This window comes from Hibiscus syriacus, unplaced genomic scaffold (genome assembly GCF_006381635.1).
Source record: "Hibiscus syriacus cultivar Baekdansim isolate YM2019G1 unplaced genomic scaffold, ASM638163v2 tig00116958_pilon, whole genome shotgun sequence".
Taxonomy (NCBI): Eukaryota; Viridiplantae; Streptophyta; class Magnoliopsida; order Malvales; family Malvaceae; genus Hibiscus; species Hibiscus syriacus.
The window spans coordinates 2,162,909-2,177,106 of NW_024063484.1; the positions used below are offsets into that span (position 1 = coordinate 2,162,909).

The 14,198-nt window shown below is 34.0% G+C and overlaps 1 protein-coding gene and 1 non-coding gene across 2 annotated transcripts; one reads left to right on the forward strand and one right to left on the reverse strand.

Moving 5' to 3' along the window:
* Window positions 1-1,971: 1,971 nt before the first annotated feature.
* On the forward strand, window positions 1,972-2,044 carry TRNAE-UUC. The gene has a single exon. It is a non-coding gene; the product is annotated as a tRNA-Glu (tRNA).
* Window positions 2,045-2,136: 92 nt separating this feature from the next.
* Window positions 2,137-5,962, reverse strand: LOC120189439 (F-actin-capping protein subunit alpha-like). Its single transcript, XM_039192726.1, has 10 exons — window positions 5,760-5,962; window positions 5,434-5,549; window positions 4,759-4,848; window positions 4,485-4,549; window positions 3,639-3,800; window positions 3,415-3,493; window positions 3,128-3,205; window positions 2,782-2,856; window positions 2,669-2,704; window positions 2,137-2,520 (listed from the first exon to the last, which is right to left on the reverse strand). Exons 1-10 carry the CDS (start codon window positions 5,860-5,862, stop codon window positions 2,413-2,415), a joined length of 912 nt encoding a protein of 303 aa, XP_039048657.1. The 5' UTR covers window positions 5,863-5,962; the 3' UTR covers window positions 2,137-2,412.
* Between the last annotated feature and the right edge of the window lie 8,236 nt (window positions 5,963-14,198).

Below are 14,198 nucleotides of genomic sequence, written 5' to 3' on the forward strand. Positions count from 1 at the left end.
GGAATTTGATATGAAAGATTTAGGTGCTGCAAAGAAAATTCTTGGAATGAAAATTTACAGGGACAGAGACTCAAGGAAACTGTGGCTATCTCAACGGGGTTATGTTAAAAAAATACTAGAAAGGTTTGCGATGAGCAGCGCAAAACCAGTTAGCACTCCATTGGCGAACCACTTTAAGCTCTCATCAGAACAGTGCCCTAAGACAGATAAGGAAGTTTAAGATATGGCAAAGGTTTCGTATTCTAATGCTGTTGGCTGCTTGATGTATGCAATGGTATGTACTCGTCCTGATTTAACTCATGTTGTTAGTCAAGTTTGTAAGTACATGTCTAAACCTGGTAAGCAACATTGGGAAGCAGTCAAGTGGATCTTTTGGTACTTAAAGGGTACTGTGGGACATGGAATTATTTTTAGTAGTCAACGAGATAATCCTTTGGTTGTAGGATATGTGGATTCAGACTATGCAGGTGACTTGGATAATAGAAGATCTGCGACAGGGTATGTTTTTACTCTTGGTGGAGGACCTATTTGTTGTAAGTCTACTGTTCAATCTGTTGTGGCACTATCTACAATTGAAGCTGAGTACATGGCAGCGGCTGAAGCTGCAAAAGAAGCTTTATGGCTCACTGGTTTAGTGAAGGAGTTGGGTGTTCAGCAAGGTGGAGTTCAGCTGCTCTGCGACAATCAAAGTGCTATTCACTTAGCTTAGAATCAGGTATATCGTGTTAGAACTAAGCACATTGATGTACGTTTTCACAAGATCAGAGAGTTGGTTGCATCTGGAGAGATTTTGTTTCAGAAGGTACACACTGATGAGAATGCCGTTGATATGTTCACCAAGCCAGTTACAACAGACAAGTTCAAGCATTGCTTGGACTCGTTGAATGTTTCAACTTGTTAAAGAAGTAAGGTAACCCAACCCACATTAAATGTTTCCTAAGGGGCAGGATATTCGCCAAGGTGGAGATTTGTAAGGTATGGCTCATAAATATACCGGTAAAGAGGACAGGAGATGGAGCGGAGTGAGCGAAGCGAACATCAACTGTCCTTACAAAGAAAATCTCGTAGAGGGGGTTACGATTATGTGGGTTGGGGGTGCGGGGGTTGTGCCCCCGCGGTACGGTACAAGGTTAATTTTGGAGTTATGTACCAGGGTTTTCTATTATAAATAGAGATGTAACCTAAACCTATTATTATTGGGGAAAAAATTTCTAGCGCCGCCTAGGCACCGAGGACGTAAGCACATTGCCGAACCTCGTTAAAATTCTTGTGTTCTTTTGTTTACTTTGCCCGATTTATCAATACCGATGTTTTGGACTAAAATGCCTTTAATTTTTTTTCTCAAAAATATATTTCTTCTGTCGTTGAATAAAAAAAATTCTACGAAGGTTAAATTACAAATTTATCCTTAAACTATTTTAGATTTACAAAAAAGTCTATAATTAAAATTTTATATAAAGTTCAGGGGTTAAAATAAAATTTTACCCTATCATTAAACCTATTTGTCTTTTCAATTTTGTAAAAAATTATATAAATTTTATGAATTTAAAATTTTTAAAGAAAATATATAAATTAATTATAGTAATATTATAGTAGAATTCAACATGTTAAAAAACAAATATATAATAAGGATAATTTGGTAAAATATACATTCCAATAATATTTTATTCCTTTAATCAAACACTATAATCTTACATTTCTACTAAACGAACCAAACACAAAATACAACATTCTCAGTAATCTTATTCCCGCTGGTAATCTTACATTCCGTGAACCAAACGCACCCTTAAGGTAAATTACATGAACGGTCCCTTCTTCGGTCGATCTTATTTTGACAATTGTTTTTTTAAAAAAACAATAGTTATACTTAGATCAGTTACGCTGTTACTTCGATATCTGCATTATGACTTGAGTATTCTGTTCATTTCCATATCATATGAGGCTAATTAATTATTTCAAAAATGGAACAACTTCATTGTCGTCCAGTGGTTAGGATATCTGGCTTTCACCCAGGAGACTCGGGTTCAATTCCCGGCAATCGAAGTATTGGGAAACTTTTATGTACCATATGCCACTTCTAATAATTTATTGCTGTCGTGGGTCAACAGACTCCAATAAACTATTACGAGCCTAAACTGGAAAAGGTTTGTTCATTGAAAATTTACCAATATCTCAGTCAATACGCATCCACATAAGTGGCTCAAAACATACAACAAAGCATCGTACAACAAGAATGGCTAGACATGGCCTGTAAATAAACGATTATATAGCACACATCACACCAAATAACAGGTAACTGTAAATCAAGGTGATTGGAGGCGAAGAGAAGTTGTAAAAGACTCGTCTCAAAACCGAAAGAAAACATAGATGCAGCAGACCAATGACTGGAGCCTTTGGGGTATGGTATAGTAGTTACTTCCCGATCCCGAGTTCTTTTGCTATCTCTCTTGTCAGGCTGAATTGTGAAGTGCCATGCCATGGAAATAAGGTCCGAGTAACTGGAAGTTTCCTCCGAAGATCCTGCATTGCATATAACATGAAGAATACTTTATATAGAACAAAGCAGTAGGGGATCTAATGGTGAAACATGAATCGATGAATGGTATAAACCTAACCTAATTCAAAAGGTTTCCTCATAACTTCTGGCTGAAAGAAAATTAAAACATACCTTGAAAGTGGTATCTGGTAAATTCAAATAGGATGCCTGCATTATGCCAAGACTGTCAGTATTGAATTCTGGAGAACTCAAGGAACTGAAATTAACCAGATGTTCAAAACAACCTCAAGAGATGCCAGGTACTCTGTCTCGTGGTGGCGAATTACGCTTTCTATGGCAATTGCACTATCATCAGGGGACTGAATCAAACAGAAAATAAGTATTAACCGTATGAAACCAACCAATATCATTTTCTTAACACAAAGGCCAGAAGCCGCTAAGCCAACAGCCCAACAGATCACAAACTTCCACCATAAATAATAACTACTACCCTTCACATGCTCTCACATTGGAATCTTTCCTCAAGACGATTACCATCCTAATATTGCAAGAAAGAACGAACCAAAGTATAACACAAGGTGAACAGGAGGAAAGACTCAAATTTAAAAGAGCTTGTCATTTGGAAGTAACCTGAAACATTGTAGAATCTCTACATTCATGTTTTGCATCTAATTGCACATTTCCCTCTTCAAAATAGTGTGCACCCACCTGGAAAGAGAATGAACTGACTTATTATAGGTTTGTGTAACTTTACGTGAATTTGGATATGAAATGTAGGAAGAACAGGCGGACAAGCTTGAATCAAACTTGTAAATAATCCAAAGGAAAATGTCTAGTATAGGAGGAACGACTGCAGATACTAAAGAAACAAGAACACAATTATGTCATGCACTACATCATGAAAAATATTGTAATACCTGAAATTTGCCTTTTAATTCCAGAACTTGAACATCATCTCTGAATTCAATGTTCCATATTGACCGCCAACTTCCATTACTATACAAAATGCCAAAAACCATTTTTAGAAGATAAACAGCTATGATCATTATCAGCAGGTAGTAAAAGTATTAGTCAACCATACGATCATGCAGTTGCAGTAGAATAATCACTACTACATTGTGGTCTAACAAATCTTACACACCAGAAATTTTGTGGGCTGAGTCTAGCGGCAGAAATCACTACAACAAGCTCAAAATCAGATCCAGGTCCCTCCACATCTTTTCCATTAACACAGTAAACTGAAAATGAACCTTTTGGATAAGCTTCGCCAACATACTTCAGCATTTCTGCTTCCAGAGCACATCTGTAAAGCAAAAAATGGGGATTAATTACAAGTAGTAATTTAAGTATTCGAATTAGGAAGTAATTAAAGTATTGTATGGTGTAGTGTGCCCTAATTCCAGTTATAAACTACCATTTGTTCTTTTTATGAGTTCTAAAAGAGAGCCAGTGATTCAAATAAAAAATATGGATTTCTCTCTTCATGATGTGTGCTACTTTCAGCAATAATGATAAAAACCCTAATGGGTAGATAATTATTTCCTTAACAAGAAAACTTCCAGACCTTATCAATGGTAGTAAAATAAAAATATACATGATCATGTGCCTGGGAGAGACCTTAGCATCAATCCAGGCAGGGAGTCAGTCAAAACCCATCAAAAGCAGAAATCTGAAAGCCTGAAACCTTAGGCTCCAAGACTTGAATAGAGACATTATTCCCATCCTAACAAGTAGGCAAAGGACCAATGGTAACAAAAAGCTACAAGTTTGGAACTGAACACTGTGTCCAACAAGCAGTGGTTTCGAACCAAATCATTTCGATATTAGGAACTTGAGATATAGGATTTTGCAAATTTGAGCTAGCTAGTAAATTAGTCCGATGGAGAAGCTAATCAACAATATTAGATTTCAGAGATATGCTTCTATTAGTTCATCAGAAATCAATTAAAGATACTATACATCCACCACAAATTTTGTAAAAACATACCGGTATTCCTCAATATATGGAGAGGGAAGCTCCTCGTCGGTGGCAGGTCTAACCTCTTTACAAACCTGATCCAATTTAGCACAACATGATATAAACATTTAAACTAAATAATGCACATTAATCGGCAAGTTTCACATACACAGGGTCATCCCCATCCTATAATCCACTTGCCATTAAAAAATGCAAGGTCAGGAAATGATATTAGAGAAAGGTTCTCTGATATTAAACAGAATTAAAAGTTTGCAATCACAAGATGTATAAGGCTAAAAGGTACCTGTTTGACATGATCAACAATGGCAACTTGGGTAGTCTTGGGGTCTAGATACTCATTATCCCCAAGCTCCCCATACTGTGTAACCAGAACCTAAAATTCAATAGGAGAAAAACATTGCAACAATTAGCTTTGTTTTAAAATCAGACTCACAGGAATCAGCGTCTCAACTAGCAGAACGGATATTGAAACTATCCTCATATTTGAATATTTGATAAGAATAACAAGCAAACATGAGTAATTGAGTTAATTGGATGACTAAAGGACCATAGCCAAGTGAAAAAGACACAATATTGGAAAAGAAGCATATTAAACACAATGATGGATACTCACTGCACTAGCAGTCAAACAAGGCACTCTAAAATGTCATATAAACCTCCAGCATTCAGAAAGTTTGACTTACCACAATGAACGGACTAAGAGGAGTTTGAATTTATCGCACGTAATCAAACTTAAACTACACCAAGAGGCAATAATTCTCGGAAAAACAATATACACAAAACGAACTAAACAAAAGCTGTTCCAATTTTCTAGCAATCTTACTTATATCAAGTACCCTCAGCCGCTGAAAATGCTGGAAAACGAACAAACTGGAATGACTTAATTTTACTAGAAACATAACTGTGAGCTACAAACTATTAACTCTTAAAACAGATTATACTGGTTTCTAAGACTTACATCGCCAAATCTACCAGGCATTTCGAGGCAAATCATGTGAGATTTGTTGTAAACAGGAAATGCCTCCGATGCCGCTTCATCGTACACACCGTCATCCTTCAAAACCGATTTTAGATCTGGAAAAAGAATAAACAAATTAAAAAATCGAAAAGAAAATAATTAAAGACAAATAGAACGATCCAAATCGAACGTAGATCCAGAAAACAAGAAAGATAGTAGAACTAATTCATCAAACCGATCAATCAGGAAAGAGAACACAAAACGGTCAGTGGAAGCAGGAAACGCAACGCTTTAAAACGACATTGGAGACATGGAAAGAGGGAGACCTTTGGCGACGTATTGGATTTCGCCAGCCGGGGCGTTGAGGAGGAACCATTTGGCGATCTCTTTCTTTTGCTTGTCGCTTAGCGCTGTTTCTTGTTCTGCCATAACTTTATTTCTTGATATCTAAAAAGAAAAGTTTAAAAGGGGGAGAAAAAAAGGGCAGATGAAGTGGTTGAGTGGAGGGAAAGCAGAGGGAGGAAAATGAAAAAGAGAACGATTATCTGTAAAGCTTACTCTTACTGGTCTGTGAAACCATAACTAACTATTCAAGAAACCGTCAAATATAAGGAAAAAGAAAACATTTCCCCCTGTGGGGTTATAGCGTAATTATCTAGTTGTGAGTAAAGTATTGAAGAAAAAATGATTTAATTTGATTCATAAAAAAATATGACTCAATTGATTCAACTTATAAATTTATAAACTTAACTTGATTTAAAAAAATATAACTTGATTTAAAAATATATAACTTGATTTAGTAACTAGATGATTCGTTTTTAAATTTAAGTCAAGTCTCATCAATTATATATAATATATTTATATCTCAAATGAAAAAATGTAAAGAAATATATAAATGTATTGTATATGGTTATAGAAAACCATTTATGTAACACTCAAATCCAAATAAAACAAATCAAAGGGTTTGGGCATTATACGGAACCACCAAAGTGGCTAACCATTTTTTCATTTTCCAAAATATAATTCATCATATTTAAGAGTAAAATAAAGTAATAGTAGTTAAGTTTACAAACCGATGAGCTCCCAAAATAATTTATTAAAATAAAATAATCCAAGAGTTATGATTTGAATACAAAAGGGTCTATGATAGTACATGCCCACTATAATAATCAAGATATACTTTATTGTTGCTACTACTATCTGGAATCCAAAGGTATGGTGATATGCTCTCGAGTCTGTCACCTACTAACCTACGAACATAAACAATTCCGAACGCTGAGCTATGAGCTTAGTGCCACATAAACGACTCCATTATAGTATATGCATCCATTAGCTACGGATGTTTAACAAGTTAAGTCATGATGTAAACATAATGCAATAACCATAAATCATAACATAAGGATATGTGTCACAACATCATAAGGATCATAATACGATTGTCACTATATATATATATACGTATATAACAAAAGTGCCTTAGCACTGATACAAAAGTGCACTAGCATTGGCTCAAAAGTACAATCGCACTGATATAAAAGTGTCATAGCACTGGGGGGAGATAATCTGGATATCTCTGCTCTCATATTCGAATAGCATATGCATACGCTCAAGTAACCTGGGTGTCCTCGTTGTTTCTCGAGCATCAAACAAAAGCTAACTTTATGCCACGTAAATTAGTGTTGTTGTTCATAAGGGTTTCGAATGTTATTATCGCTTATAGTCTTATTTAAGAACTCTCGGTGCCCTCATAACCCTCTTCTTAAGATTTCAAAGTTAACAAAGTTTTCATTCCAAAAAGAACGTCAGTATCGATGCTGGGCCTATCAGTATCGATACTGGTCTTAGGGTATCGATATTGGCCCTAGGGTATCTATATCAAATTTAGCTTCGATGTTTTGGAATTTACCTCAGTATCGATACTCCTACGTAGAGTATCGATACTCTACCATGGGTATCGATACCAATTTTGCACACTAGAATCCCGGTATCGAACCACACCCTTTGGTATCAAGACCAGACTCTGAGTATCGATACTTCTTGAAGGGGTATCGATACTCACCCTAAAAAATTTCCCAATTTTACCTTATACAAAGAATAATATTGGTATTGTTCTTACTAATACTGACGACCCAGAGTGCTCTATTAAGGCACGAAAATGGCTTCTTAGAGCCTCTCAAAAGCCCCCTTAAGGCTACCAAAGGTTTGTTAAGTTTTATGGGGTTATTTAACATTAAAGTAAGTCATTTTAACATATCAAAAGCATCAATTAAGCATGCTACCATAATGACCCACTTTACAACCAAAGAACAAAACAAGCAAGCAAACATAAACTCATGGCTTACATATGGTAAAGGGGAGTTACTTATGTGTTACCTTAACTCTAGTTGATGAAGAAAGACTTCAAGAGTCACCCAAGCACCAACTTTTCCTTGCTCTTAGCTTTAAAGCACTCCCCAAGATCTTACACTACCCAAAGCAAGCAAATGATCAAAATTTCATTTTTTAAGCCTCTAAATGTTTAAATACATGTTTCTAAACATTTAAGAACAACTCAGAATCATTCTAAACCCTATAACTGAAACCTATCAAAAACCCAAGTTTTCCCACCATAGCCAAACCTTATGATTTTGGGCTTGAATTAAAGCTCTAAGGGTATAGATTACCTTTCTTGCCTTCTTGAAACTAGACTAGCTTCGTAGAATGATAAAGCTTTCACATTTTTAATTTTTTGAGATTAAGAAAAGAAGAAATGAAGATGATGACAAAGTATGAAGAAAAAGAGGAGAAGATTTTCTCTGCATCCAATCTCATTTACATCATCCCTCTTTAAAGAAATTCTACCATATTTTCAAAAAAGAGTTAAATTACTCAATTGGTCCCTCCTCTTTTAAGCCTAATTCAAAGATGCCAGTTTTTCACACTTAGTGGAGCCTAATTCCTTCATTCTTGACTCAATTAGTTTAGATTGAACTTATTTAACACTCCAAGCCCAACGTTTAATACTCGAAACTACTAACCCGATTTCCAGGGTGTTACAATTTAAATTATAATCAAATGGTACCATAATAATATAAATATTTACAATTAAATTTAAATATAAACTTGAATAACTTAATTCGAAAAAAAATTAGTTGACGAGTAACTTAATATTTTTTGAACAAATTCAACTCAACTTGATCAAACACTCACTCTTACTTGTAGTCATTGTATACGACGTCATCTCATTGACTGAAATTGAAAAAACATATTAATATAGACTAGTACAAGTCCAGGTTATCTGTTAATCTCAGAGATCAACGATGATTATAAGTTTTGAATAAAAATGTAGGTAAGTTACGCCAGTTGTAGTACATTTTTATTTGGATTATTCTTCTACGCTTGACGAGCAACGATAAGAAGCACTAACGATGAGCATTGTTGAGTCAAATTTTCAGTGGAGTGAGGAGTAAAAATTGACATTTTAACTTTAAAGAATAATTTTATATATTCGAATGATTGAATCGAATATAATCTTAAAATTTGTAAAAACTAATTAACAATTTTGTTTAGTATATCAAAATATCAAAGTGTTTTCAACAAGCACCATTAATTTAATTTATTGTAGCACCCCAACCCGTACCCGACCCGGATACGAGTCTGAGATGTCACATTGACTTTTTAAAACAATATTCTTAACAAAATAACAGAACATTTGGACTTATATTAAGAAAATACGATAATATACATAGGTTTATACAAAATTCCCAAAATACTCAGAGCATACATAACTTAAACATTTGATTACATGCCAACATTTATTTACATAACAAAATAACCTACTATTTAAGTTGCTTCTGATCTGACAGTGGTAGAAGAAATGATGTTCAACTGTCTAATCTCACTTGTCTACCTTCTCGGATCCTATTTGTGAAACACTCACACGCTAAGTCATCGACTTAGTAAGGCATAATAATAATAACAATGAAATATAATGATAATGCCATAATGATATGAAATGTAATGAAATCACATATTTAATCAATGCAATTTACATAACCATGTTTCTTACCCATAAGCTTGTCAAATTAACATTCATGAATTCATATTAATAAGTTCACTAGCCCATGATACAATACTGAAAACCTAAGGTATGTGAGTACTGTGAGGTTGTGCACTATGTTGTCACCACAGCTCGTATAAATGCACCGAAGTACCACGTAGAATTGCACCGAAGTGCCGCTTAGAAATGCACCGAAGTGCCATATAAGATGTCCATAATGACCGCATAAAAATTCCTTAAGAATCATATACATATACCAAGGATCAAGTATGTGTCTCAAAAGACATAATAAATGTTCCAAAGAATACATATATGTCCCGAAGGACCACGTAAACCCTCTACTCTTGGCATGCCAACTATACATATAGTTCTCTTCTACATAACATGGGCTTTTCACAATTTACATAGTATATCTCATAGACATATAATTTCTTACCTTTATCACATAGCTCATATAACTTTTCATGCATGTTCATTTAAAATGTGTCGCATAAAGCATATGATATGAACTCATATCATGTTTCATAATATAAAATGAATCATGTATCAAAGTATTAAATCTAGACTTATCACAAGTCTAGAACTGAATATACTACTATAATCATGCTATGCATATGTACTCACCTAGATCTCTTTGTCTTTCCCTCGATCGATTTTACTTCCCAAATGTTCCGAAACTTGTTTAGGCTCAGTATCTACATAAATATGATTTCTAAGACGATTATCAGAATCCTAAACCTTATAATTCGATGTTAATAACTTAAACTAATTTAATAAACCATAATTCATTTTTCCCTTAAGGAGTATATCGGTACCCAAATTAGCTTCGAAATTCAAGGGTATCGGTACACTCCTTAATGTATCGATACACAATGAAGTTGTTCTTCAATTTTGGTCTTAGTGTATCGGTACCTATTCTCAGTGTACCGATACACCATTCCCAGGACAGGCTTTTCACCCAAAAATTCCTCAACTTCTCACTAAATTTCCTCATATAAAGCCCTTTTTATACCACCAAAATCGACTATAAACACTTTAATTAACTTATATCATTTCAACATCTTATTATCTCCCACATCTCATCCAAATTCTTAAAACCAATAATCTTACTAAATTTTCCATGTTATCCAAACTTTGATTTAACACTTATAATTTCTTATTCACACCTATGACAAGTCAAATTCAGCTTCTAAATTCATTTATACATCTTTATTCAAAATCTCACTTATCCACTTCTTCCCTTTAATATTCCATAACTTACAACTCTTTGAGTTTCTAAGTCCCTTTTTATCTCCATCATCTTTCCTAAAGCTTTATTAACAAAAACCTCACTTAACTCTTAAGGATTAACCAAAAGAAATCCAACTTACCTTTGCTTAAGTACTTCATGGTGGAGAAGAAGAAAGCTGAAGAAGTGAAGTCTGGAAACTTGGTTTCCCAAACATATGCTCCACGTGGGTATTAAAATATCCTCAACCAAATTTTTTAATTATTTTCCTTGTTCAAAGACCCATTTTCCCCTTCACTTCTCCTTCATTTGCAAATTCATCCTACACAAAATATTTTAATTTAATCCTTAAACTTTCTAATTTATCTCATTTAGGTCACTAAATTTTAAAATCTCTCAATTTGGTCACTGACCCGGTATTGAGGATGTTACAAATCTCCCCTTAAGAAAATTCATCCTCAAATTTTCATTGCACGAACAGATGGGGGTATTGATCACGCATATCCTCTTCACGCTCCCACGTCGTTTATTCTATCTTGTGATTTCTCCATAGAACTTTGACCAAAGGAACAATTTTATTCCTCAATTGTTTGACTTCATAGGCCAATATTCTCACTGGTTCTCCTTCATAGGTTAGATCAGGTTAGACTTCTATTTGTTCCGGTGCAACCATATGAGAGGGATCATACCTATATTTCCGTAACATGGATGCATGGAGGACATTATGAATTTTCTCTATTTCTGGTGGCAACGATAACTGATATGCTACTGATCCTATCATTTTAACAACCTCATATGGTCCATTGAATCTAGGACTCAACTTTCCTTTTCGACCAAACCGTAATACTTTCTTCTAGGGAGATACTTTAAGGAAAACTTTATCTCAAACTTCAAATTCAACATCTTTTCTTTTAAGATCAGAATAGGACTTTTGCCGATCAAATGCCACTTTGAGGTTATGCTGAATTTCCCGAACTTTCTCTTCCACATCTTGAATCAAATCCGGACCAAGAACACTTCGATCTTTGAGCTCATACCAGTTTAATGGAGTTCAATATTTCCTCCTATACAGTGCCTCATAGGGTGCCATCTTGATACTAGACTGATAATTATTGTTGTAAGCGAACTCTGCCAGTGATAAATACTTCTCCCACGACCCTTTGAACTCAATTGCGCATGCTCTCAACATATCTTCCAAGATCTGAATAGTCCTTTCTGATTGTCCGTCAGTCTGAGGGTGAAAAGCCGTACTAAAGTTTAGGCGAGTTCTCAATGCTCCATGTAGGGATTTCCAGAATCTTGAGGTGAATCGATGGACTCGATCAAAAACTATTGAAACGGGTACTCCATGCAATCTAATAATTTCTCTAATATACACCTCTGCATACTTTTCCATAGAGAAATCAGTTCTAATCGGAAGGAAATGTGTTGACTTAGTCAATCGATCAACAATTACCCATATTGAATCCATTTTTTTCGGAGTCAAGGGTAACCCCGAAACAAAATCCATCGTCACATTTTCCCACTTCCATTGTGGAATGGAAAACGGTTGCAACAATCCTGACAGAACTTATAATACCCCAAAAATTCAGATAATGACCAAAATGCAAATTTTGAAAGTTTGTTAGGCAAAGTGGAAAATTGGGAAAAAGTTTAAGGAATTAAGTGATAATTTCCTAAAAAGAATTTTATTCCATAAATAGATAGTTTACTCTTGAGAGTGGGATTTTATAGAAATCATATTTTTGGATTTGGAATTTTAGTAAAGAAAAATTAGAAAGGGTTAAAGCCGGTAAGGAATCAAAAATTCAGATCGAATTGGAATTTTACAAAAATTTGAAGGATGTTATAAAATGGTTGGAAATATTATTTTAATATTTTAGATCAGAGAAATTTGGTTTAGAAATGTGCAATTTTTCATATTTGACCGAAACAGTACAATTTTTTTTAAAATTTCATGGGCATTTTCGTAAGTCAAAGTCAAATTAATTCATCTTTGACTTTGAAAGATGATAAGGATGAGTTGTCATGGTTTTATGGTGAATAAAAAGATTCATTAAGGGTGATTTGGTCTTATCTCAATTAAATGAATATTTTATTCATTTATAGTGGAATTAAATGTAAACTAATATGAAATACACCCAACATTTCATCCAAATTTCTCATCTTCTTCTCCAAGCTGCGTGGGTTTACTTTAAAGGTGAGAGAAATCTTCAATTCAATTTTTAAGCAATTTCCTAAGGATTTTGAGTATGCCGTAAATAGAAAATTGTTATATGTAAAAAACGCTATCTTTTGGTACCAATATTGCATGATAATCTTGTTGGTGTTAAAAGATCTCAAATTCTATATTTTGTGTTCATATAAGGGATCATTAAATTGATGATGGATCTTGATGTTTATGAGGTAGTAGATTCATATTCAAGCATGTATGATGATTAGAAGATGTTTAATCTTTCTAAAACTTGTTCTTTAAATTTCGGCCATGGATGATTTGAGTGAGAAAATTATGGAAAAATTATATATGGGTTGTAAATGATGAAGGAAGTATTCTATATGCCTTAGAAAATTTGAGGATTATTTTGTAATTTTTGAAAAATTGGGGATCAATTCTTAAATTCTGGAAAATTTATGGGTTATATAATTGATGTACTGTGCTGGAAAATGTTGTTTTGGAATTGAAATGAGTGTTAGATGTGAAATATGACTATTGTTGGAAGTTTGAAAAGATTTGTGATTTAAGTACAACAGTGCATAGTTGGGGTACTTAAATGTAATTATGCTTTTGTAAAAGCATTTGAATGGAAATAATTTCAATGCTGAATTATTGGTATTAAGAATCTAAGTGATAATATGGTGAAGGACCATTTTATATAAATTGGAAAAGTTGGTTCCAATGTGAAAAGGAATTATTAAGTATTGAGTATTTTGATAGAAAATGAGTTTGAAATATATTATGGAATTATTTTGGGATATGTTTATGTTAGTACAATACTAACATTTGTATTATTATGAATTATGATTTATACAGATCATGATTGATTTGCGATTGAAGCAAGTCAAGTATAAAAAGGGTTTATTGTGGACAATAGTGAGGCACATATTTTGAAAGATATAAAGTGTCAAGGTGAGTGCAATACATGCATGACATTATACATGGATGTTTTATACATCATCAGGAAGACTTGTGATAAGTCGACCTTGTTTATATCAGCATGATATTATGTCATATTTTTATAAATTGACATGACATTGGTTTGTTACAATATGAAATTATAATGCACTGATTATGGAAAATGTGATATTTTACCATGAATGTTATTTCGGGTATGAACTACTCAATGTTAAATTATGATAATATACTTTGCCATGGATGGATCGAATAAAATAGACTATATGCCCAAGTAAGTCATTGAGGGACAATGTATAGTTGGCATGCCATAGAGTATAGTAGCTGCAGGTTTATATTAGCAATATAGTGTGTAAGGACACTAAGTG